We start from the raw sequence: 22,647 nt of genomic DNA, 5'->3' as shown, positions 1-22,647 counted from the left end.
ATAGTTTTGTGGTAAATCATAAAATGTCATAAATGTCTTTACTGCCTGCCACTCATCAGTTTAACACATCCTTGCTGAATAAATTTCTAAGAAAAAAACAAAAATTGTACTGACCTCAAACTTTTGAATGGTAGTGTATATGCGAGTTTAAATATTTTTGCACATGTGTGATGTGGGTAAATAATTGTATTCTAAAGCGTACAGTATTTGACATCATTATTGGCCCGTGTTGGTTTAGAACATTTGCTGTTGATCACTTAGCGCCCTGTCAAAAGACTTTGCCTCTGTGCCATTATGATGTCAGAGCTAGATTACTGCTGACTGATGACATCACACTGTTATGAACAGCTTTCCAGCAATACTCTGTTACCTTGGCAACAGGCTCGCTCAGAAAGATCTGTTTCAGCTGGAGAACCATTTTGAATTTTCATTCATTGGCGTTAACTTATGTTAGCTTTGTATTTAAGTGTAACTCTGCCAAATATATGGTTTTAATTCCATAACCTTAGTAAATTGTAGTTCTGCACAGTTTGATGTACTCAAATGTCCTTTTCATAAAGGTTGTATGAGCCTCTCTTGGCATAAGACTCTTTTTCTTTGACCATCTTTTTTGATGCTTTGTTTTTAAAGCTGCTCAGAATCATATTTGAGTTATTGTGGAAATGTAAAAAAACAAAAAAACATCACAATCCATATTTCAAAAACAAATAATAATCCTGACACCAACCACATTTAACAAATTCCGCACTTATTCAGACACATGAAGGAGGAGCTGAAATACATAAATTTAATTGATGAGGTTATTTTGGCCGAAAATGCACAAGCACACACATATAAACTCATAAAACATGTCATCATGTTAGTGGCTAAGAGCATGTCAGACACATCCAACCCTTCTCATGTTTGACTGTTCATACAAACACAATAATGTTAACCCTCAATGATATTTATGATGCGTGAGGCCTAATTGATCCCAAATGATACACAGGAAGTGTATTGAATTCATAAAAGCACCGCCTGAAACTAACACCACTGAGAGTGTGTTTGTGAATATGATTGAAGCCAAAACATTGCATCCCATCAGATCAGTAAAATCCAAATGTTTGTGCATTAGTGTTTGTTTGCAAAGCATAGATGCCTCAACTTTCTCTAAACACTGTCCAGGTGGTGAAAACAGCATAATTTATTCATTAGATCAGTATTTTGCACTATATCTAATAAAAAATAATATCTTATGGATGTTTTTTGTAGGCTGGTGGTTTGTCAGCACAGCTGAAGAACAGGGATGGGTTCCTGCCACGTACCTGGACTCTCAGAGCGGCACCAGAGATGATCTGGACCTGGGAACATCTAGATCTGGAGAAGGTAGGATACACCAATTACACTCTCTCCTACTTTCCCATGCACAAACACTCTTATACCCCAAGAAATCTTCACCAAAACCAGTATAAGATGACCTGTTTCGCATCTATTGACCAATCACCAACCAGAACCGTACAAATTGATTTTATAATGGAGTATACCAAAGTCTGTATACTAAATTTTCTTTGAGAAGCTTCTGTTTGTTTGAGAAAAAGAGTGAGGACTTTAGGACTGTGAGAGACCATCGATTGGAGAAGGAGAAATAAAGGAAAGAAAGGCGGCTCCTCTATCATAAAAGTGCTGCTATCATTTCTTTGAATCTATAAATAATAAATGACTTCTTCTCTAAAAGGTTGCACTAGTACGTTGGTTGTACTTCATAGTGTGTTATAACTACACACCATATTGAATCTGGGTGTTTCCTCAACTATGGGCACTTTTGGCCCTGTGAACTTTTTAAAACATTTAGACAGAATTTTATTAATTTGTTTAATGAAGATTCCCACCAATGTGTCATTTCCACCACATCTCAAGTTACGTATTGTGTGGTTGAAACATTTCAGAATAAAATGGCACTTGAAAACAAATAAAAGTTTTGAAGATCTTAATCTTCATCTATCAAACAGACAAAGTGGAAATCTGTTGGGTTTAAAGTTACAATGAAACACAAGTACCGACGGATCTTTTATTCTGTGTAACAGATTATTTAAAAAAAAGAAAAATACTGGGTTCTTTCCATCAGATGTCGATTGGATGTCCGACATGCATCAACAGAGAGAAGTTTGTCGTCTTCTGTCTCAAAAGATCGACATTTTGATGAAACCATCAAACAAACAAAAAATACATTGATAAATCATTCACAATAAGACGTACTGTAGTTGCAAAATAATTTTCATTTCATGTCAAATCCTGGAACATAAACTGGCCAAAGTTGAAGAAACACCCATCTGTTTTCTCACTGCAATGAAACAAACATTGAGAAGTCTCATTATAAATTTGTCCCTTTCTAATCCTCCTTTACCGTCTTCCCCAAACCCCAATCATCTGCTGCCATCAGCATTTCCAGAACCACATTTTTAGCTGCATCTTGAAATGTATGCCACTGAAGAGCTCAATGTGTAAGATTAGGAGTGGTCAGGCTGGAGATAAAGCTTCCGCTACTATCTTTGTCTTGACTAGATCGAAACATCCCAACACAATTTATTGATCCCCAAATGGTAATTTACCTTTCCATTAGGCCACAACAGCTTCATTTATGGATGTTGCTGCAGTTTTTTCAGACTTAACTTTATTTGAGATAGACCATCTACTGTTTCTTTACTTCCACACCTTTTTCCCTTTTGAATGTATGGAGATAATGAGTGGTTAATATATATACTGTATAATATGATACATGAATTTTCCACTCTCTAACACAATAAAAAGCATAAGCACTTTATGTGCACCACTAAAATCCAATAACACATGTATTAATCCAAATACTCCATTGCTTGCCATCATCGCTCAAGCCAAAAACCCTCCTAACCTATCACAAAACTCTTTTCTTTCATGTAATATGTCTTCATCATTACACTAATACCAGTGTTCCTCCTGAGTTATTTATGTTGAGTTTGTCATGTCTCTGTTCTCTTTCTGCTGTCCTCATTCACCCGTGTCAGTTACTAAGAGACGTAAGGCTCATCTGAAGAGGCTTGACCGGAGATGGACACTAGGGGGAATAGTCAACCGCCAACAGAGCCGAGGTGAACACACATGCAATCACGCATGCCTGCATAGAATGATCACATGCAAGCAGTCACGCGTGTGTGACCAATCTGCATGGTGCGTTTGTGTGTTTGTGCAGGTTTTCACAGTGATTAGCTTGAATACGCACACAAACACGTTCTTTAGAAACCTAAACTCTCTTTCTGGATAAAACTTCTGGATATGGCTCCCAAAGCATGCTGGGTGGTCTGTTTCATCTGCACTCCATCATAAAGTCTTTATTATACTTTGCTTGCTTTAGGTCTCTATTTGTGTATATGTGTATGAACTCAAAATGAGACAATTAAGACTGTTTGCAGATGATGAAAATTATGTTTCTCTTGATAAAAATTGGTTTAGAAGTACAGATAAATTCTGAAATAGTAGTCTGATATCTATATGCCTGAAATCTCATGTATGCCATTAGAGTTCAAAGTTCCAGATTCTTGATTATATAAGAGCTCAGACTGGTTTATGGTAGTAAATATTGATTTGGTTCTGGTCTAGCTGCTTAATTTTCTACTTTTCTATTAAAGCCTACTAATCAAGTATCTCTTGCAGGTTAACATAGTTTAAAGCAGGGGTGTCCAATCCTACACTTGGAGGACCAACGTCCTGCAGAGTTTAGCTTCAACCAGCTCCAAAATACCCTGGAAATATACCCTTGGAAAATAGCCTGGAAGTTTCTAGCGAGTCTGAAGACCTTAGCTGTGTTTGAAATCGTCCCCTATACCCTCATTCACTTTTGCCTACATTACTTCACCAATATAGTCCATCTGAATGAATGAAAACGAGTGAGTTAATTCGGATACTGAGTGTGTTGGAAGAGCTGCCGTTTTTGCATAATTTGTGCTAGCAAACTGGCATCTCCAGTAGTAATGAAAAGATTTATCTTAAACTCTTTAATGGAAACTAACATGTATAAACCTTAATTAAACAATTTAATAATCAGTTAAAAAGGAATTTATACCTGTATTATATTACTCTGTACCCACATTGGACCAATGGTTTGGAAAATGAATGGATTGATGATTCATCTGAATGAATGAATGAATGAATAAATGAGGCATTTATATAGCGATGATTCATCTGAGGGCGAGAAGCGGGAATTCATTCGGCACGACGATCACAGTGCATTGTGGGCATTCTCTAGCCGTTGAGTTTACATGAGTTGTACACTTGTTAATGCAGTGCATTGTGGGATTGAACGAGTGAACTCGATTACGTCCACTATGGTTTCGGATACCACTAAAAATGGCTGTCCCTTCAAATAGTGGCCTATTTAATAGAGGGGGCGTTTTCGGATACAGCCCTTGATTAGCTGGTTGAAGTGTTTTTAAGTAGGTTTGGAGCTAAACTCTGCAGGACAGTTGCCCTCCAGGAGCAGCTTTGGGAACCCCTGGTTTAAAGGGATAGTTCACCCAAAAAACAAAACAAAAATTGGTAATGGTGTCTACTCACCCTTATGTCGTTCCAAACCTGTACGACTTTTTGTGTTATTTTTTGTTTTGTTTTTTGTCCATACAATGAAAGTCAATGGAGAGCAATGTTGTTTTGGACCCCCATTTAATTATTACCATTGTATGGACAAAAACATACTTCAACATCTAACATCAAACATCTTTTTTGGTGTTGTACAGAAGAAAAAAAACGTCATTCTGGTTTAAAAAATGTATAATTTTGAATTCAGCAGTCAGATCTGGCATGCTGCAGTTCACACATGAGGTTTGACCTTTCAAAATCCCAGTGTTTAATTCTAGACCTCAAATAATTACTAATGTCTAGACCTTTGGTGGAATTGTATATTTGTATGGTAATGAGTCTCCTTGGAGATGTGCCGTTTCATGCTGAGTCACAAGGAATAGACCTCCACGGTTGTAATTCCCGCAGTTTTCCATTTGTGTACTCTTAGAGTGTAATGACTAACATGTCATGAACACCATGCACATGGCTGTAAGTAGACTCTAGACTAGAGCATGCTGGATCTGGAATTGGTGGGAGCTGATAAGAGCTTTACCTGCTTTGGCAAGTGGATGAATATCACCCTGACTGGGACTGTGTGAATGTCTACTGAGACTCCTAATGCCCGATACACATTGTACGATTTCTGTCTCAGATGAAAGATGACCAATCGTGGCAATTTCTGTAGTCGTGGCTCCTAAACGGTGATCCTACTGTAGGTCGTACATTGAGAGAGGTTCAAAGATGGCTGTCGCCAGTCTTGCGAACAAAGATAGCCTGCAATAATTTTTTGACAGTGTCATAAATGTATCATGATCATCTCACAGTGTGTTTGCTGCTACGACCTACGTCTACTGACTAGCCAATAAAAATGCAACATGAAATGGCGTATTGATCAAGGCGACTAAAGCTATATATTTCAAGCTCCATTTGCAAAATTGGCATGCCAAGTTGGCCTCTTTTCCCTTGTCCATATTCTCCTCTTTCGCATCCTCCTCTTTTTTTCAGCGCACATAAAACCACAATTGCCAAAGTGCGATTCATCTTGCTCTATTGTTTACCACTAACGCATGCTGATGACGTTTTATTCTTCTATACTCCCTTGCATCGTAGTCTACGATTCAATAGGTGTCACCATCGTACAGTCTAAATATATGTCATGCCCAAGTTTATGTCGTACAGTGTCATTTGCAATGATGATTGCCGAAATTGCACAGTCCGTAGCAGGCGTAAGATATGAAATACCAGGTCTTATGTTTATGGGATGACTTATGTTAATTAGTCTCTTCAAATCTTCAAGTCCTCCAATAACCACCACTAACAACCGTGGTAACTATGGCATTTTAGGCAAAACTATGGTTACCGTGGTCAAATTTGATAAGTATTATACATTTTTCTCTTTTCTTCCGAAAGTGGCTTCTGGTTTGAGATTGGATGTGACACTGTTACAGTAACTGCCTTTCCCTCATTATTTCTCCCTTACTTTGCTCTGCATCATTGGAGAAGTCTTTGGAAACTCACAGTGGAAATTGTGGAAGTAGGTCATTGGCTCGCTGTGTGTGACTGCATTTAATCCTGTCATTTTTTTTTACCGTATACATACTAATGAGTCAGAGAGCACCACGGTTGATCCAGAGACAAAGAACAGCCAGGAGTTTCAGAGGGAACGTTTCTCCATAAACACAAGTTGCAACCTTCAAAACAGGTCAGAGGTTGTGATGGCTTCAGAGTGGTTGCTTGAAATAAACGAATGATCTTTTGTAACATAATGGTTTCAAAATCCGTACTGAAATACAGTACTAGGAGCCCTTGGACCCTAATTTACAACTAAGTTCTCAAAACAGTACATTTGATCCACGATGAAAATTTTCATTTATCATCATTTATTGATGATATTGATGATCATTTATTCACCCACATTCTCCAAACCAGAATTTGAATTTATTTATCTTTATTTTAAGTACTATTCTTCCATATACCACAAAAGGAGATGTTTGGCAGTATGTTCATGCTGCTCTTTTCCATAAAGTGGAATAAAATAACAAAACAAAAACAAAAACACTCCATAAAAGCACCATAAGGGCCTGTTCACATATCGCGTCTTTTGCGCGCTCAAGTTCGTTATTTCAGATGTAGGCGCGCGGTATGCGCGCTCATAATGGAAGCGACGCTTTTAAAAAGCATCGAGATAAAAACATCTCAACTTTTCAGAATGCCGCAAGCGCACCGTAGGTCACGTGACAAGAATCAGCTTCCTCACCTTTTCTGTTACTTTGAAACCTCAGCAGAAAAATGGAGGAGCAGCTCATCATTGCGGTCCAGGGATTTCCTGAAATTTATATGACTTGTCAAGCCCTCATTATTTTGACTCAAATAAGAGGAATAATGCATGGAGAGCGCAGCTGATGGTTGCTTAGCAACGACAGACGCCTCCGGAGCGCAACCGCCCTAGCGCTTTGGAAAAAGGAGAACGCGGCGCGACTAGCGTTTTCTACGCGTTTTTAGGCGCGATATGTGAACGGCGCCTTAGTGTCTTGATGTTGAATAGTGTATAAGTAAATAATGACTTAAATTGAATGGTTCACCCAAAACATTTTATTCTGCCATTTTCTCACCCTCAAGCTGTTTCAAAACCTGTACGAGTTTCTTTCTTCTGCTGAACACAAAAGAAGATATTTTGAAGAATGTTGGTAATCAAACAGTTTATGGACCCCATTGACTTCCATTCTATTGTTTTCTTCTTCCATACGATGGAAGTCAATGGGGCCCATCAGCTGTTTGATTACCCATTTTCTTTAAAATATCTTTTTAGTTCAGCTGAAAAAAGGAATGCATGGTATACAACTTGAGGGTGTGTAAGTAATGACAAAAAGTTAATTTTTGGGTGAACTATCCCTACCAGCTTGATCAGACATGGTGATCATCATTCACTTTCAATCAGCATTCCTCTAAATTTATCCATTTCTGTTCTATGAAAAAGTTTCGGAATGACATAAGGATGAGTAAATGAACTATTTGCATTTTTAGATGGGTGCTGCTCAAATTCAGACAACTCCTGCCCGACCGAGCACGACTTTTTGACTTTTTTCAGCTTATATGAAATATGAAAAGCAAGCAAGTTTCAGGAAGGTCAATATGACAGCTAGAATGATCTGTGTACCCACAATCTCTCTCTCATTTCGTATCGCAGTGGTTTTTAGGTCACGGAGGCTGAAGGAGAAAATGCCTCTGTTGGCACACAACCCCACAAGAGCATGCAAAACTCAAATAATGTGTTCTGGACCGACCTGACTTTTTCCACCGTCCAGAACAGTCCATGAAAATACTGCTGACTGTTGGGAAATGAGTTTTTGTGGCGTTTCTTTTTGTGTGTGTTTAGCTCTTTCGTTTTTACCCTCAAATCTCTCACTCCTATTGGTTGTCATCTGTCCACACTATGACTTTCTTCTGTGGACCTCTAAAGGAGATGTTTAGCAGAATGCCTGCAATCAGTTCTTCTGCATTTGGTAAAAATGATTAGTGTTGGTTTTAGGTCAGAAGTTCAGAATGAGATCAGCACAGGGTAGTTTCTTCTCTGTCATATGTTCACTTATCAGATTTCCCAGCTTGTCTGCTCCCGCGAAAGAATTAAGTGTCGATAAAGACGTTACGAAAGAGAGTGACTAACTGCCCTGACCTCATGTCATCTGTTGCTGTTATTCACTGCTTAGAAAAACTACATTTAGGATATTCATCTCTCTTTTTTATTGTTTTTCTTTTTCAACACTTCTCCCACTATTAATATGCCTTTTTATCAGCTCTATATCTGTTTCACTAAATCGAAATTTATATCGTTGCTCTGAGCAGACTGTAAGCTCTTTCGCAAAGGGAAAGACATCAGAGTATGATATGTAGATGTTAAACACAGTTGTGTCATATGTAAACGATACTGAATAATGTTTTATGTGGGTTTTTTGGGAAGATAAATGCTTTATAAGATCTCAGGAGTCTTCAGTGCAAAATGGTGGGAATAAAACTGGTTGTGATCTGCTATTTGTCTTACTGGGTCATGAAACCTGTCATGAACATATCCAGGACATATTTTAGCACAAGATAAAAGGAAAATTATGTCTAGGTTTGGGACCATTCCTTTTTCTTTTTCTTTTGCAGTGTGAGATTATTTTCATGAGAATTAAGCACATATTCTTCCCCAATTCTTATTATCATTATACAAAACAGTCTCATTCTCTTTACTGTAATGGGGAAAATAATATATTATTTAAATTGTAAAAATGGTAGTATGTGTTGTCCTATCTTTAATATATGCTGACATAATGTCCTGATGCATTATGGTGATTCTATATTCCTAATGCAATATCTTTTTTTTTCTCTTCATGACCTTGATATGTTTGTATAAGACTGACCCTGCTAGGTATTTCATATGGAATAATACTAGAACCGGAGTGGAGAGGCTTATGATAATTATTGTGTCTTGGGCTTGTATTGCTCTGGTTACAACAGGCCCACTGTCTCCTGGAGGTTTCGTTAATGTTATTACTATTGACGGATTGTGAGATGATTGTGTTATTGTGCCTGTGGTGAAGGGTGAGTTTTGGACCGGTCTTACTGCAAACTTTGTGGTTTTACTTCTGCCTCTGTTTTCCCAAGGAGAGTCCCTAAATTTGTAAGTTTATAAGTTAGCAGTTAAATCCATTAGTCAACCTCCTTTCACACCACAGAAAAGGCAAAGACCCAAGTACAGAAAAACAAAAAAAAATAACAAAGAAGTCCTTTCTCATTCTTTTTCCCTTATCTGTCTTTTTTAGAGGAGAAATATGTCACTGTCCAGGCGTATGGCAGTCAGGGAAAGGATGAGATCGGGTTCGAGAAAGGAGTAACCGTGGAGGTCATCCAGAAGAACCTGGAGGGATGGTGGTACATCAGGTAATCAATCTGGACCTCACACTTTAAGGTGGTATATTATGGAAATATTTGCTTTTTTTATTATTTGGAAATATCTTTGTTGATGACATTTAATTTCTTCATTGCAATTTGTCTGGTGATATTGCATTTTGGGTCTTCAGAAACATCTGCACTACTAGAGTTTACTATGTTATCACTATTAATTGGTAGCTTGATTATATATATTAAAAGTAGGATATATAGTGCATCCTATTTTCCCTGCATATTGTACACTCATATACAGAGAAATATACACTATATAGCAAATCTCAACGGCTTGATTTTTAATTTGGTCACAAAATGTAAATATAGCTCTATAAATAAAGCTAGATATGTAAGTATATCCAACTTGATCATAAAGCAGTATATACTATTGGCCTATAGCATATCTCAATTGCTAGATTGCTTGTTTTTAATGAAATGGAAACTAAATTACCGCCCAGCTCTAATCTGCTAAAGGCATGATATTAAGATGTTATAAATATTAACATCATGATTTTCTGTAAAAGCTGCTTTGAAACCATATGTAAAGTGATTGGGGCTGTACATGTACATATGATGCCATATAATTAGTGTGTGTGTGTGTATATATATATATATATATATATATATATATATATATATATATTATATGAAGTGGCTTATACAGTAGATGCTTCTGCATATTAAGGATACATAGAAAAAATGACAGTTTTACCATTTTTTTGCAATCTCTGGATGGTCAGTACGACTTCATCTTACTTAAAATGTTATACTGACCTCTAGTGGTCAGTAGGAGAACGGTTAATGGATTTTATTTGTAAAAAATCCCTACTAATGTGTTGCAGGTATCAGGGTAAGGAGGGCTGGGCCCCAGCCTCATACCTGAAGAAACTGAAAGATGACCTTTCCCCAAGGAAGAAGACTCTGACTGGCCCTGTGGAGATCATTGGAAACATAATGGAGATCAGCAACCTCCTCAACAAGAAGGCTGTAAGCGAGAAGGACATTCAAACTGATGGCGAGGCCACCAGCCCTGAGCGCCACATTTCCAAAAGTGAAATCAGTTTACCTATCCCATATGCCCCAGAGGCTGGAGTGGCACCCACAGTGGTCACTGGTTTGGGAATGAACTCTGGATCTAGCGCCGCCCTACAGGAGAACAAGAGCAGGGCAGAGCCGGGGTCGCCTGCCATAGCCCGGGTGGCACCACACAGAGTTGAGATAGGTGAGTAAACAGTTGGTTTATGACATGTATAACTTAATGTATACAGCATTCACATGTTCAGAATGTAATAGAATAGAAAAGTTAGATATATAAGACTTAAAGTATTTATTTACTTTATTCAAAACAAGTACAATTATAATTAAATTATTATTTTTTAAATTAATATATCTATATGTTTTATATTTAATATATAATCATATTTAATTGTATAATTATATCTACATATTTGATATAATAAATATGTTTATGTTCCTGTTATTTTTGCACATAGGATTTGATGCCATAGGTAACATTTCTTTGTGGTAAACAGATATTTCCTAACATTTTGTCCGGGTGTTGTGTACCTTGATAGTGACACATTCACTGTCTCTGTTGCTCAACATTCAGCCTGTCAACTGCTGTTTGTTTGATTTTTGTTTGTTCTTGTGCTTACTTATTTTTCTAATGCTAAGTGCACACTATACAACTGAAAAAAAAAGCCCCATAGTGCTGTACTGCTCACATTACATGACATTCATTCTTGTTAAATCTGTTTTGTTGTGGATGCTGAGATGCACACACTATTATTTCACTTTAACAGGTCCTTAACAGACAGCATATGATCCCCAAAATTCTTCGCCTTGGTTAAAACCTGCAAAGTAACTGATTCTATTCAAATAACAGCAGCTTAAGTTGTATGCATGGTACTTTTAGCTAATAAATCTAAAAACAAAAAAGATTAAATATGACATTTAAAGAGACAATAGTTAATGTTCTATTTTCTCATTGGCTATTTCTTATCATTGCCCTCGTTACTTAAACATCATACCCAGGCCATCACATTTCTCACACTACAAGATTTCCTTCTGATATTTTTTTCTTAAAACATGCTTGTTGTGAATGCATGCTTGAGTGTGTTGAAACACATCTCTGAACTTCTCTCTTATAATGAGGGTTAGTGATGGCACTGTAATCCAGTTTGGCTCTAATTGCCTTTGTTAAAAAAAAAAAGAAAAAAAAAGTGACAGACAAATTGGGAACTCTCCTATTTTAATGGCCTAAATTTAATTAAACTATGGTAATGTTTGCTGTCCTGAGCTGAGATGTTTTGTATTCAATTGGCAGGATCTCCAAACCTCAGACAGAAACCTCCTCCTCGAAGAGATACAAATCTGGTAAGTTAAGTGGAGCAAAAAGCATTTATGATCAAATTTAATTCATAGAGAGCAGCATTTATTTAGACAGTAATGTCTTTTGCTCCAAAACTCAAGGCATTCCAGCTGCCCAAACCTCCAGAGGCCCCTACTGTGGAAGCGGAGTACTACACCATAGCAGAGTTTCAATCCAGTATCTCAGATGGCATCAGTTTCCGTGGAGGACAAAAGGCTGATGTAAGGCTGATATATTCTAATATATCTGATTTTTTTTTTTTTTTCAAAAACAAAAATATCATTTGACTAATGAAAATATGAAAATATATTAAATAATTAAGATATACAGTGGGGTTCAAAAGACTTTTACCACATTAAAGGAGAACTTCGGTCAATTTTAACATTGAGCTCATTTTTTTGTACATTTGGAGTGCTGTCAATACAGAGAACAACGACAAAAATCGGTGTTGCCTACACCGTGTTATCCTCTTTTTAAAATTTGCACCCTGTTGACTTCAATGGGGCAAGTTTTAAACCTGCTTTTAGCCTCTTAACATCCTTGATGTGTCATTACAAGTGCACAGGTCATGTGAGTGATTCCTTCAGAGTGAACACAGAGAATCTGACTGCAGTAGATGTGAAAGATATGAATAAAAGTGATGTTTATTCGGCCAGCGCACATACCTGTATTTACATCCTGTTTTCGGTCGAAGTCCATAGTAATCGATTGTCGAGTTCATGCGCATGATCATAGGTACTAAACCATGCGCGTGAACTCGACAATCGATTACTATGGACTTTGACCGAAAACAGGATGTAAATACAGGTATGAGCGCTGGCTAAATAAATATCATTTTTATTCATATCTTTCACATCTACTGCAGTCAGATTGACCCGCGTTCACTCCGAAGGAATCACTCACATGACCTGTGCACTTGTAATGACACATCAAGGATGTTAAGAGGCTAAAAGCAGGTTTAAAACTTGCCCCATTGAAGTCAACAAGGTGCAAATTTTAAAAAGAGGATAACACGGTGTAGGCAACACCCATTTTTGTCGTTGTTCTCTGTATTGACAGCACTCCAAATGTACAAAAAAATGAGCTCAATGTTAAAATTGACCGGAGTTCTCCTTTAACAATGGGATTTATTTGTTTAAAACTTAATATAAACACATTTTCAAAGTTTGGATCGCACTGTATGATAAATATATGCCATTGTATAATGTAAACATGTAATATGTGGTCTTCAGGTCATAGAGAAGAACTCTGGTGGTTGGTGGTACGTCCAGATCGGGGAAATGGAAGGCTGGGCACCCTGCTCCTACATTGATAAACGCAAGAAGCCCAACCTAAGCAGGCGAACCAGTACACTCACCCGCCCCAAAGTTCCACCCCCTGCTCCACCAGTCAAAAAACAGGATTCTGAGGAATCACCTTCTCTGGGTGGCTCTGCCTCCAAAGCTCCAGAATCCCCCACTCAGTGTGTCTATGAGGAGCCGGAATATGACGTTCCTGCCATTGGTTTTGAATCCGATCTGGACAGTAATCCTCCGAAACAAAAAACAAATAATTCCCCAAAACCAGAGCCCCGTAAGTTTGAAATTAAAAGCAATCCAGCAGCTGCCGAAAGGATCGCACAGGCTGGCAAAGCGTCACCTTTACTAAAAGTGATGACCTCCCCCTTGAGGAAAAGAAACTCATTAGAGGATGTCAATAGGGAGGAAGTGATCTATGAAAATGAAGGGTTTAGGTTTTCCTCTGATGACTTTGCCAGTGGTTGTGATTCGGATACACCAAGGAGTCTCACATTGGGTCGCAAACCTTACGGGTCCTCTTCTGGAGGAGGGAAGCCCCTGCGGAAAGTAACGCCGGATCTAAGCCGGAGCCACTCTCTTGGTCGTTCTGAGAGACACAGCCCCAAGTCATCATCAGACGAATCAGGACGCAATCCCAAAAGAGAGCCTGTTATGCGTAAAGATGTGGAGATCCGGATTGGTCAGAGTCCTTTAGCCAGACCCAAACCAGTAGTGCGACCTAAACCTTTGCTTACAAAGTCGGAGCCACAAAGTCCAGAAAGAATGGACATCAAAAGCCTACGTCGCCAGCTTCGGCCCACGGGAAGTCTTCGGCAAGGAGCGGTCCGTGCAGTGCGCGGTGAAGATTCTGAGACGGCTTCCATTGTGTCCTCAGAGGATTCCATCTCCTCAAGAAGTACCTCCGATCTCTCCAGCGTCTATTCCAAAGGTAGCCGAGGTGGGGAATCCGACCATGAAAGTTCGATCTACAGGACCACAGATGCCTACGAACGAGCCCAGGAGTCAGAGGTTAGCTTCCCAGCCGGTGTGGATGTTGAGGTGCTGGAGAAGCAGGAAAGTGGATGGTGTTATGTCCGTTGGGGCAATGATGAGGGTTGGGCGCCTACTTTCTACTTGGAGCCAGTCAAGCAAACCCATAACGTCGGGGTTCAAGAATCCCGTGAAGGCCCTCTTGTGGATCTCGGTAGCACCAACAAGTCCAACAGCCTCGAGAAAAACGAGCAGCGTGTTCAAGCCCTTAACAACCTCAACCAGCAGAACCTGAGGAGTATGAGCAACCCTAGCCCACCAATCCCATCCAAACCACCAGGGGGATTTAGCAAACCAACCGCAATGCTGAACGGTTCAGGCGTACGGATGCGGAACGGTGTCCGTCAGGCAGCAGTGCGACCGCAGTCAGTGTTTGTGTCTCCCCCACAGCCTCTGAAGGACACCAACATCCATACAGGGTCTTTGAGGAGAAATGAATCACTGGGTGCTGGCGACCACTTGAGGTCCACAGGAGTAAGGCGAAACTCCTCCTTTACTGCCGTTCGACCGCAGCCAGCGACCGATGTGCGGGTGAGGGCTGGGACCACCATTACAGCTCCCGTCGGAAGTTCAAGCCCCTTGATTTCCCAGAGAAATGGAATTCCAATCTCTACAGTAAGACCCAAGCCCATCGAGAAGACACACCTCATTCACAACAACCTTCGAGAGGTTTACGTATCTATTGCTGATTACCGTGGCGATGAAGAGACCATGGGTTTCTCGGAGGGCACTAGTCTTGAAGTTTTGGAGAAGAATCCAAATGGATGGTGGTACTGCCAGGTTCTCGATGGCTTACAGGGACGTAAAGGCTGGGTACCGTCTAACTACCTGGAGAGAAAAAAGTAATTCCCCCAAAATGTTTTAAACATGCACAATTGTAATCAAAATGTAAAAAGACGAACTGACTGAAGGACTTTTGGTTTGAAACGAGAGGGACACAGAGCCTTTTAGAAAGGAGTTTACATTAAAACTAGAGTAATGCAGGTGAATGTTTAGCAAAATACCTGCCGAAACTTTATGCCAAATGGGTGCCTTCTTACATCTTTCACTGAATGTTAAGAGGAATTGGTCAAATACCAGTGAAGCAACGAAAATACTAAACTTCAACTTAGTGCCATAGGCCTACAAGTACTGAAAGCAACAAACTTATTTTTGTTACAACGTTGAAAAGAGAGAAAGATAATTTCAGCATAGATGCATAACGAAATGTGCAAATTCAATCTTAAGCACTCAAAAACAAGAAATTTCCGTTAAAAATGTTTTGAACAGAAAAACCAACTTCAAAATTTTATCAAAGCATTGAGTGCATTCAAAAAAACAAAGCATAACTTTGATTGTCGTTTTTTAAAAACGTATCATTTTTTAGAAATTGTTTTGTGTTGATGTTTTTATATCTTCCTTAGAGATGTATTTCTGCTTTCTTGTAACATCCTAACCCATCAAAACATTCACTGACTTACTTCCTGTCCTGATCAGTTGTCGTAAATAATGACGGATCAGTCTCTTTTGTCTTCCCCATTCTATATATTCGCAGGCCAAAATGAATAAAACATGTTCAAGGAAAACAGTCTGTGAAAGCTATATGCATAGATCACCTCATGCCCGCCTCTTTATTGGGTTTAAACCCAAGTTTAGTTTACAAAGTGCATCTGGTCATTTTAGGAAAGTAGACAGCTTCAAAGGAGAGGACTTTAGATATTGCTGCTCTGTGTGTGCTAAGTCATGAAATTAGGACTGGAAAATCTTATGTTTTGCTCAGCATTTTATCCCAGGGAAGTAGTAACATAACATTGAGCCAAAAATTTGATCACACCAAAGAAGAATTACAGACACATTTTGTTTTAGAGTTAGTATTTATTTGTATGGGTACAAATACAGTGTATTCGACAAAACCTAAACCAGGTTTCAGAACAGAGAACAAAGTATATTTAATTGTTATATCTGGAAGCACTTGATTTTTTTAACCCAAAGAAAAGCACATTAATATGCAAGGTTAATTTGTACGTTATGATATTGCTGGGCAGTATTGAATCTGAAGTTACACAATAAGCAGTTTAGACTTATATCGTTTAAGAATAGCTCTTCATTTTCCGTCGAAAGATATCCAAAAAATGATCTTAGTCCATAGTCCAATCATTGTCTTCTTTTTTTAGACGTCTGAGCTCAGAATGATTACTTCTCCCTGATTCAGTCATATAATACTCATTAACAACAGCATCAAACAGCTGATGTTCAAGACTGCTGAAATATTTTTCTAATGAATAGTGTGAGCTCTTAATTGGGTTTCGCACTACTTTGATTTATTTTTTTCTGCTGGACAGTATTTTAGTGTTAAACAGTTAAAACATTAATTACCTGCTAGATTGCAGTTATATTCTATTAAGCAGAAAGTTGTTTATTTTGTCTTGTTTCTTTGTTGGTTGTTGTGTGATCACACATGGACAATAATGATGAATGAAGTCGTTAATTTGTTGTGAATCAATGCATTTGAACTTTTTCTTGAATGCATTGGTTAAAAGATGCAGTGTACTTCATCAGCATATAATTTATTTAACAACATTTTTGTTGTATTTATTATTTTAATAAAAAAAAAAAGTTTTTTTATTGTCATTTGACACATGTGACACTTGATACTCTTGGTAGTTCTGTAGTAATTGGCTACTGCTATATTCTGAGCTTTTTTTCCTACCAAGATGATTTTTTGTCTCTTATGTAGGACTTTATTACTCGTACTCTAGAAATTCGATTTTTTTTTAATTCATGGGACCATTTCCCCCATGTTTTTCCTCATTATTTATTAAATTTCTTTTTTTTTTAAATCAGGAATGCATTTTCAACCAAGCTGAAAGCTGCACCTTTAGCAACTATGGACACTTCCTTTCTCGTTATTGAGCCACATATAATGCCAGATTATTTAAGTAAAAAATTATTTGTTCTTATTTTAATATCATCATACCACTTAATTAAAAAAAAAAAAAAAAAAAAAACGACCTTACAAAAAATCTAAATGATAATCAATCAATCCTCCTAATTAAAAGCCAGCATAAAAATGGGAATGATCAAATAGCAACTGTCATAAATTTTATAATTAAAAACAGCAGGGCTTTATAGTTATATAGTATATGTGGATCCCAAATTGTGACTGGACCAAATTTGATTTGAGTGTTTCTTTTAAATGTTATCTTAAAAAAACAAAAAAAAAACAGCAATAATGGAATTTTAAAGTTCTAATTTGGGTGATTTTTTTTATTTAACGTTAAAATTTGAACATGAAAATGAAGCCATTGCACTCTCAGTTGCAACTCTCCTTTGACGATGGCATTATAGAAATGTGTCGACTCACTACAGCGCAGCAGCTTGTGATGGATGTTTCTTATCTCCATTAACACTATGCTTTTTCTTCATTTGCGCCTATAGAATTTACAAGGGAACTGTTAAGTGTCAAACTAGTTCTTATCTCATATTACTTGTGTATCTGCTAGCTTTGTTTTTGTGTTCTTTATTTATTTAATTTTTCAATGCGTTTTTCAGGAACAATGTTGTGTTTTGCTATTTTTTTCTTCTTCTTTCTCCTGTTCACTTTTGACATTACTCAGATGGAATGAGGAAATGTGCAATACAAAAACAGGCATCTCATTAGTTAAGAACCATAGTATTTGGAAAAAAATCTTTGTTTTTACTTTTCATGACAATTTTATGTCACATAATGCCTGGTTTTGTCCCATAGTGTTTTTTTTTTTGTTTTGTTTTTGTTTTTTAATCCTCAGAGTCAAAAAAGTGCCGGAATGTGCCGCTCAATATGTGTTCAAATATCCCCTAATAGATTGACACCTTCAGTCTGCCGGCCAAACATGACTTGATTTCTGCATTTACCCACTGAACCGTATCTTGCTTTAAGGGGTTTAGAGACCTCTCAGACCCATGGTGAATCAGTATGGAAATAATAGGGAAGCATGGGCATATCTTATTCTCAGAGGCATTTGTCAGTTCAGCCTGTCGAATCACAAATCTGAGATGGCGGGGCAAAACCATCAGCAGCCATATGAGCGTCGCACCACACACTGCCAACTGCTCGACATGTCTCTTTGACATCCGCCCCTACATTGCATCATTACCATGGCAAACACGACTTCTCTATCCTAAATCCCAATCATCGACAGCAAGGACTAGCATTGTCTGTTTCCTTTCAAATTTTTGCCTAGCCTACTAACAAGTTCATTTTTAGCGTCATTTTACTCTGAAAGTCCAGGTTTCATTTTCCACACCTTAAAATAACATGGACTGCATATATTTGCTTCTCTTTCTGTCTGAATTCATGAATATCTGAACTTTTATGCATCAGAACGCATGTACTGAGAGTTTTAACGAATTTCGCTTTGGTTAAAAATGAGGAGAGTTGTAGAAGACTTGTCTTGGAGTTTCTGGTCAAGAGAAAAAGAGAATTTTATGAGAGTTGAAATGTCTTTACATTTTTCTATTGAAACAGGCCCTCTCAAAAAGAGGCTTGCTATGGTTTTCGCTTAATGTTGTGTTTTCTTTTCTGTTTTCCTTTTGTACGATCACATTAAGATATTAAGGTTTCCGTTTTTATGGTTAACAGTTTATATGGGAGGATATATGGCATATATTTACAGGAATGTTCCAGGTTCTGTGACATGCTGTCGAAAGTGATTTCGTAAAAACAGACGAAAATCGTTTGCACCAACACCATCTCATGAAAAAAAACGTAACTATTTTATGAGGTATTTCACGATGTGGTTTGCACAAAAATGTAAAGCTCAAAGTATAGCTTCGCCTATGTTCCGCACGATGTAATTTTCGTCATCAGGAGGGTCCGCGTGCAGCCCAATTTTTGTGACCGCGCGGACAGTGCACATACAACAGCACACGTGCGAGTGACTTGAGAAAAGGAACAAAGAAAGTCCACTAGATAGTGTGAACGTGCCGAATGCGCACACAAAGGAGTACACGTTGAAAGGCTTGCGCGCTTAACTGTGTGTGAAACGAAGCACATTTTTTTTTTTTTTTAGAAATGTATGAAGGTCCACCTTCATGAATTTGTACAATGTGATTCGTATGGAAACTTACGATATTTCGAAAAAGTAAGCGTGACGGTCCACTTCCCAGATAGCACACTTCTATTTGATGTGATATTTACATCTAGAAGACGTATTTTTAAGAGTGTTTGCTCATCTGCAATACGTCTATAGAACGTTTCCTGTCAGATGTCAAATAGACGTTTAGAAGATGTCAGTTTAACATACATTCTAAATCATTACATCTTAAAGACATCTTCTAAACGTCTATTTGACATCTGACAGGAAACGTCCTATAGACGTATTGCAGATGAGCAAACACTCTTAAAAATACGTCTTCCAGATGTAAACATCACATCAAATAGAAGTGTGCTATCTGGGTTCTAAACCTAACCGTCAGTGGGCCGTAAGAACAGTACGAAGGAGATAGTTAAAATAGTTACGAATTGCAATGAGAGCGTGTTGGTTTGCACACAAATACGTATACAATACTTTGCACTGAACCTGGAACATCCCAAATGCTCCTGAATCGGAAGAGACAATTGTTACTTTAAGGAAAGATTGTTTGTGTATTTTTGTGTGTTTGTGTGGTGTATTCTGTGATGGTTTGTGTAAAGAAGTTTTTAAATGGTGGAAAGAGAAGGTGAATAGAAAGAGCGTTTGTTTATGATGTTTGGTTAGAAGGGAATCCAGTCAGGTAAAGTTAGGCGTGATTAAACAGCTCTAATGGATTTGAAGAAGTGTTGGCTGTGGAAAGAAAAGCAAGGCTTTTTATGATAATTAGCACTTCAGAGTGCTTGCAGCGGCTCATTATGGTGTCACAGTGGAACTGCGTTGTCATAACAGCTCTGGTGAGGCACTGTGTTCTAGAAACACACTAGTTATTTCTGTTGGAAAACTGACTGCTAGTTAATTCAAGCGAGCAGCCTTGTCTTTGAGGCCATTGTTTTTTCAAAACATAACTTAGAGTACACATGCTGAGGTTCAGAAACTCGCGAATGTATACCCACACCAGTTTGCTGCTGCTGCAAACCTCTTTATAACAATTAAAAAGTTGCTGACAGAATGTTGCTGTAAAAGAATAGGGCTACTCGTCTCCAGGAGGAGCAGGCTTACACGCTTGCTGTGAAATCATATTACCCGAGTGCTCGGTTAATTACAGATGCTTGGGAAGAGCGCCGTGAATACAAATGTCACAGTGATTGTGGATGTCGAGCTGCCAGGGGGGTTGGATCAGATGGCGAGATAGATTGATCGTGTCTCTAATGGTTCACAGCATGTCGAGATGTATTAACATCATCAAGAGGAATCATTTGAGCTTCCCGTGTCAAGGAATGGCTGGATTTACTGAGGCGTCCACGTGTTATGTTGGTGTAAAACAAAAAGATGTAACAGTGTACATGATCGACTGTGTCAGGGTGTTATTTACTGGGTATTACAATTGCGAGTTTCATGCCTGAGAAAGTCATGGATGGATTTATATTTTTGTAGCTCAAAATGATTTAATTGCCAATAATTACAGTTAATGATGAATTGATTTGGTAATTGCGAATGGAAATTCATTGGTTAAAAGGGGTGGGAAGTACCTGTAATTAGTTCAATATTTCAGTATTAACAATAATCCAACTAACATTACATGTGACCTTACTTGGATAATAAGGCCTATATTAGGCATGGATTAGGACGGAGAGAGATGTATGTGTGCACACTGTGATGTATGAAGTTTTTAAAGGGAGTTTGGTAGGTTTTTTCGGTGTTAATTTGCATTTATGTTCAGATGCATCTGTGTTTGGTGCGAGGCGACGGCGTTTGTGTTCTTTTTGATGCAAACAAGTGAAGAGAGGGAACATGCTGCGGCAGTCTAATCTCTTGCTGTTTTCTGTCCCTGTCTCCGCTTGGCTGTCTGCACTAATTATCATTCCTCTTCTCTTAATTAACAGCAAAAAAAATAAATAAAAAAACAGCACACGAGGCAGGTAGCGTCTCGCTTAAAAGAGTGTTTTGATGAGTGTCACTTTCTCTGAAAGTTAAATTGATTGATTGCCTTCATCATGCATTCACATAAGAGACTGCTGTCTGTGTGCGAGGGTTTTTCTTTTCCTTCTAAATATTATCTTATACATGTACAGCAGATTCTTGGACAGTCTTTGTAATCAAAGTAGGCTACTCCTCAAGTAATTCTTCAAGCAAAGTTGAATTCTCAGATAGGAAGTGAAGATGCCTACATGAGATGCCACATTGTTCTTCTGTTACAGACCATTGGATGTTTGGATGGATATTTGCAAACCCTCATAAGATATATTAAAAAGTGTTCCCTTGGACATAATGAGAGAAAGCCTTGCATTGATATTATTCAGCGCTCAGCCAAATCTACATTTTGTATGCATTTCTTTTAAAGATCTAAAGCTCTGCATAGCTTTTAATTTTCAGCATTTTTGTTCTGTGATTTTTACTTTACGTTTTGTTTTTGTACCTTTTTATGTTTACATTGTATCTTGCATTGTCCTAACGGAAAACACAATAAAATGTATCCTCCTTGTTCTTAACTTTCACTGTCATGCTTTGGTCTCCATTTAGCAGAGCACATTCATTCATTCAGAAAGGAAAAGAAAATTCTGTCATTGGAATAGCAGACTAACACTACTTATTATAGTATTTAAAGCATACTTCACACAATTTGCACATTTTCTGTATGCATGGCACGGACTACCCAAATGATGGAAAAATGTAGGCTTATAACTGACATTGTGTGCAGTACAATATCCCACAATGCAAATGCACAATGCTTTACCTTCCATTTCCAGTGTGAATAACTGAAAGTAGCCTATTTGTAGTCATTTTTAACATTGACAAAGGTGTTTGAATAAAATGTAATTAAAAACAAACCATATACATTTCTAAGATGATAACTACACACATACATGAAAGGTCATGTGATAACAATTGTTAAATGCTAACGTTTAACCATATTATTATGGATGATCAAATGCAAGTAGGCCTACATAGGCTATAAATAATGTGCACAGTAACTCACCTCCATAAATACATATCATTTGACTGCAAGTGGCAACACCGTTTACTGTGTGGAATATTGTATCCCGGACCGGTAGATATAGACTCTATAGAGGATGAATTTGCACTAGCAATGTAGTCTTCGGTTTCGATTCCCAATGAAAGTAAGACCTGATGTTTACCTTATAAATGTTTACCTTGAATCTAATTTAATTCGCTTTGGATAAATGCCTCTGCTAAATACGTAATTGTTAATGAATTTTTTATAATAAGACAAAGTCAATAATTTTTTGTTAACATTAGCACAGAAAAACGCGTTGAACCTGTGATATACATAAAACCCCATTGTTTTCCGCGTGTGAGGTAACATAACGATGACATTTTGTATTCTTGGGCGGGAAGAAAATTT

At 37.9% G+C, this 22,647-nt stretch overlaps 1 protein-coding gene across 8 annotated transcripts in view; it reads left to right on the top strand.

Annotated features, from left to right (window-relative positions):
- The window catches only part of sh3pxd2aa (SH3 and PX domains 2Aa), a 103,756-nt gene extending 83,517 nt beyond the window's left edge, over positions 1-20,239 (top strand). For 2 of the 8 annotated variants that reach the window (XM_079864636.1, XM_079864634.1), the window contains 8 exons: positions 1,252-1,365; positions 3,021-3,104; positions 9,372-9,489; positions 10,335-10,714; positions 10,986-11,000; positions 11,819-11,868; positions 11,965-12,084; positions 13,096-20,239. In XM_079864636.1, coding sequence (XP_079720762.1) covers positions 1,252-1,365; positions 3,021-3,104; positions 9,372-9,489; positions 10,335-10,714; positions 10,986-11,000; positions 11,819-11,868; positions 11,965-12,084; positions 13,096-15,036 — 2,822 coding nt within the window. In that variant the 3' untranslated portion in view covers positions 15,037-20,239. The remainder of the gene's footprint in view (positions 1-1,251; positions 1,366-3,020; positions 3,105-9,371; positions 9,490-10,334; positions 10,715-10,985; positions 11,001-11,818; positions 11,869-11,964; positions 12,085-13,095) is intronic. The other 6 variants (XM_079864637.1, XM_079864635.1, XM_079864638.1 and 3 more) reach the window with 3 other exon arrangements.
- The last annotated feature ends 2,408 nt before the right edge of the window (positions 20,240-22,647 follow it).

This window comes from Squalius cephalus, assembly GCF_949319135.1.
Source record: "Squalius cephalus genome assembly, chromosome: 2".
Lineage (NCBI taxonomy): Eukaryota > Metazoa > Chordata > Actinopteri > Cypriniformes > Leuciscidae > Squalius > Squalius cephalus.
Note: the sequence above shows the minus strand (reverse complement) of the source record. Positions and strands in the feature narration are given on the sequence as shown.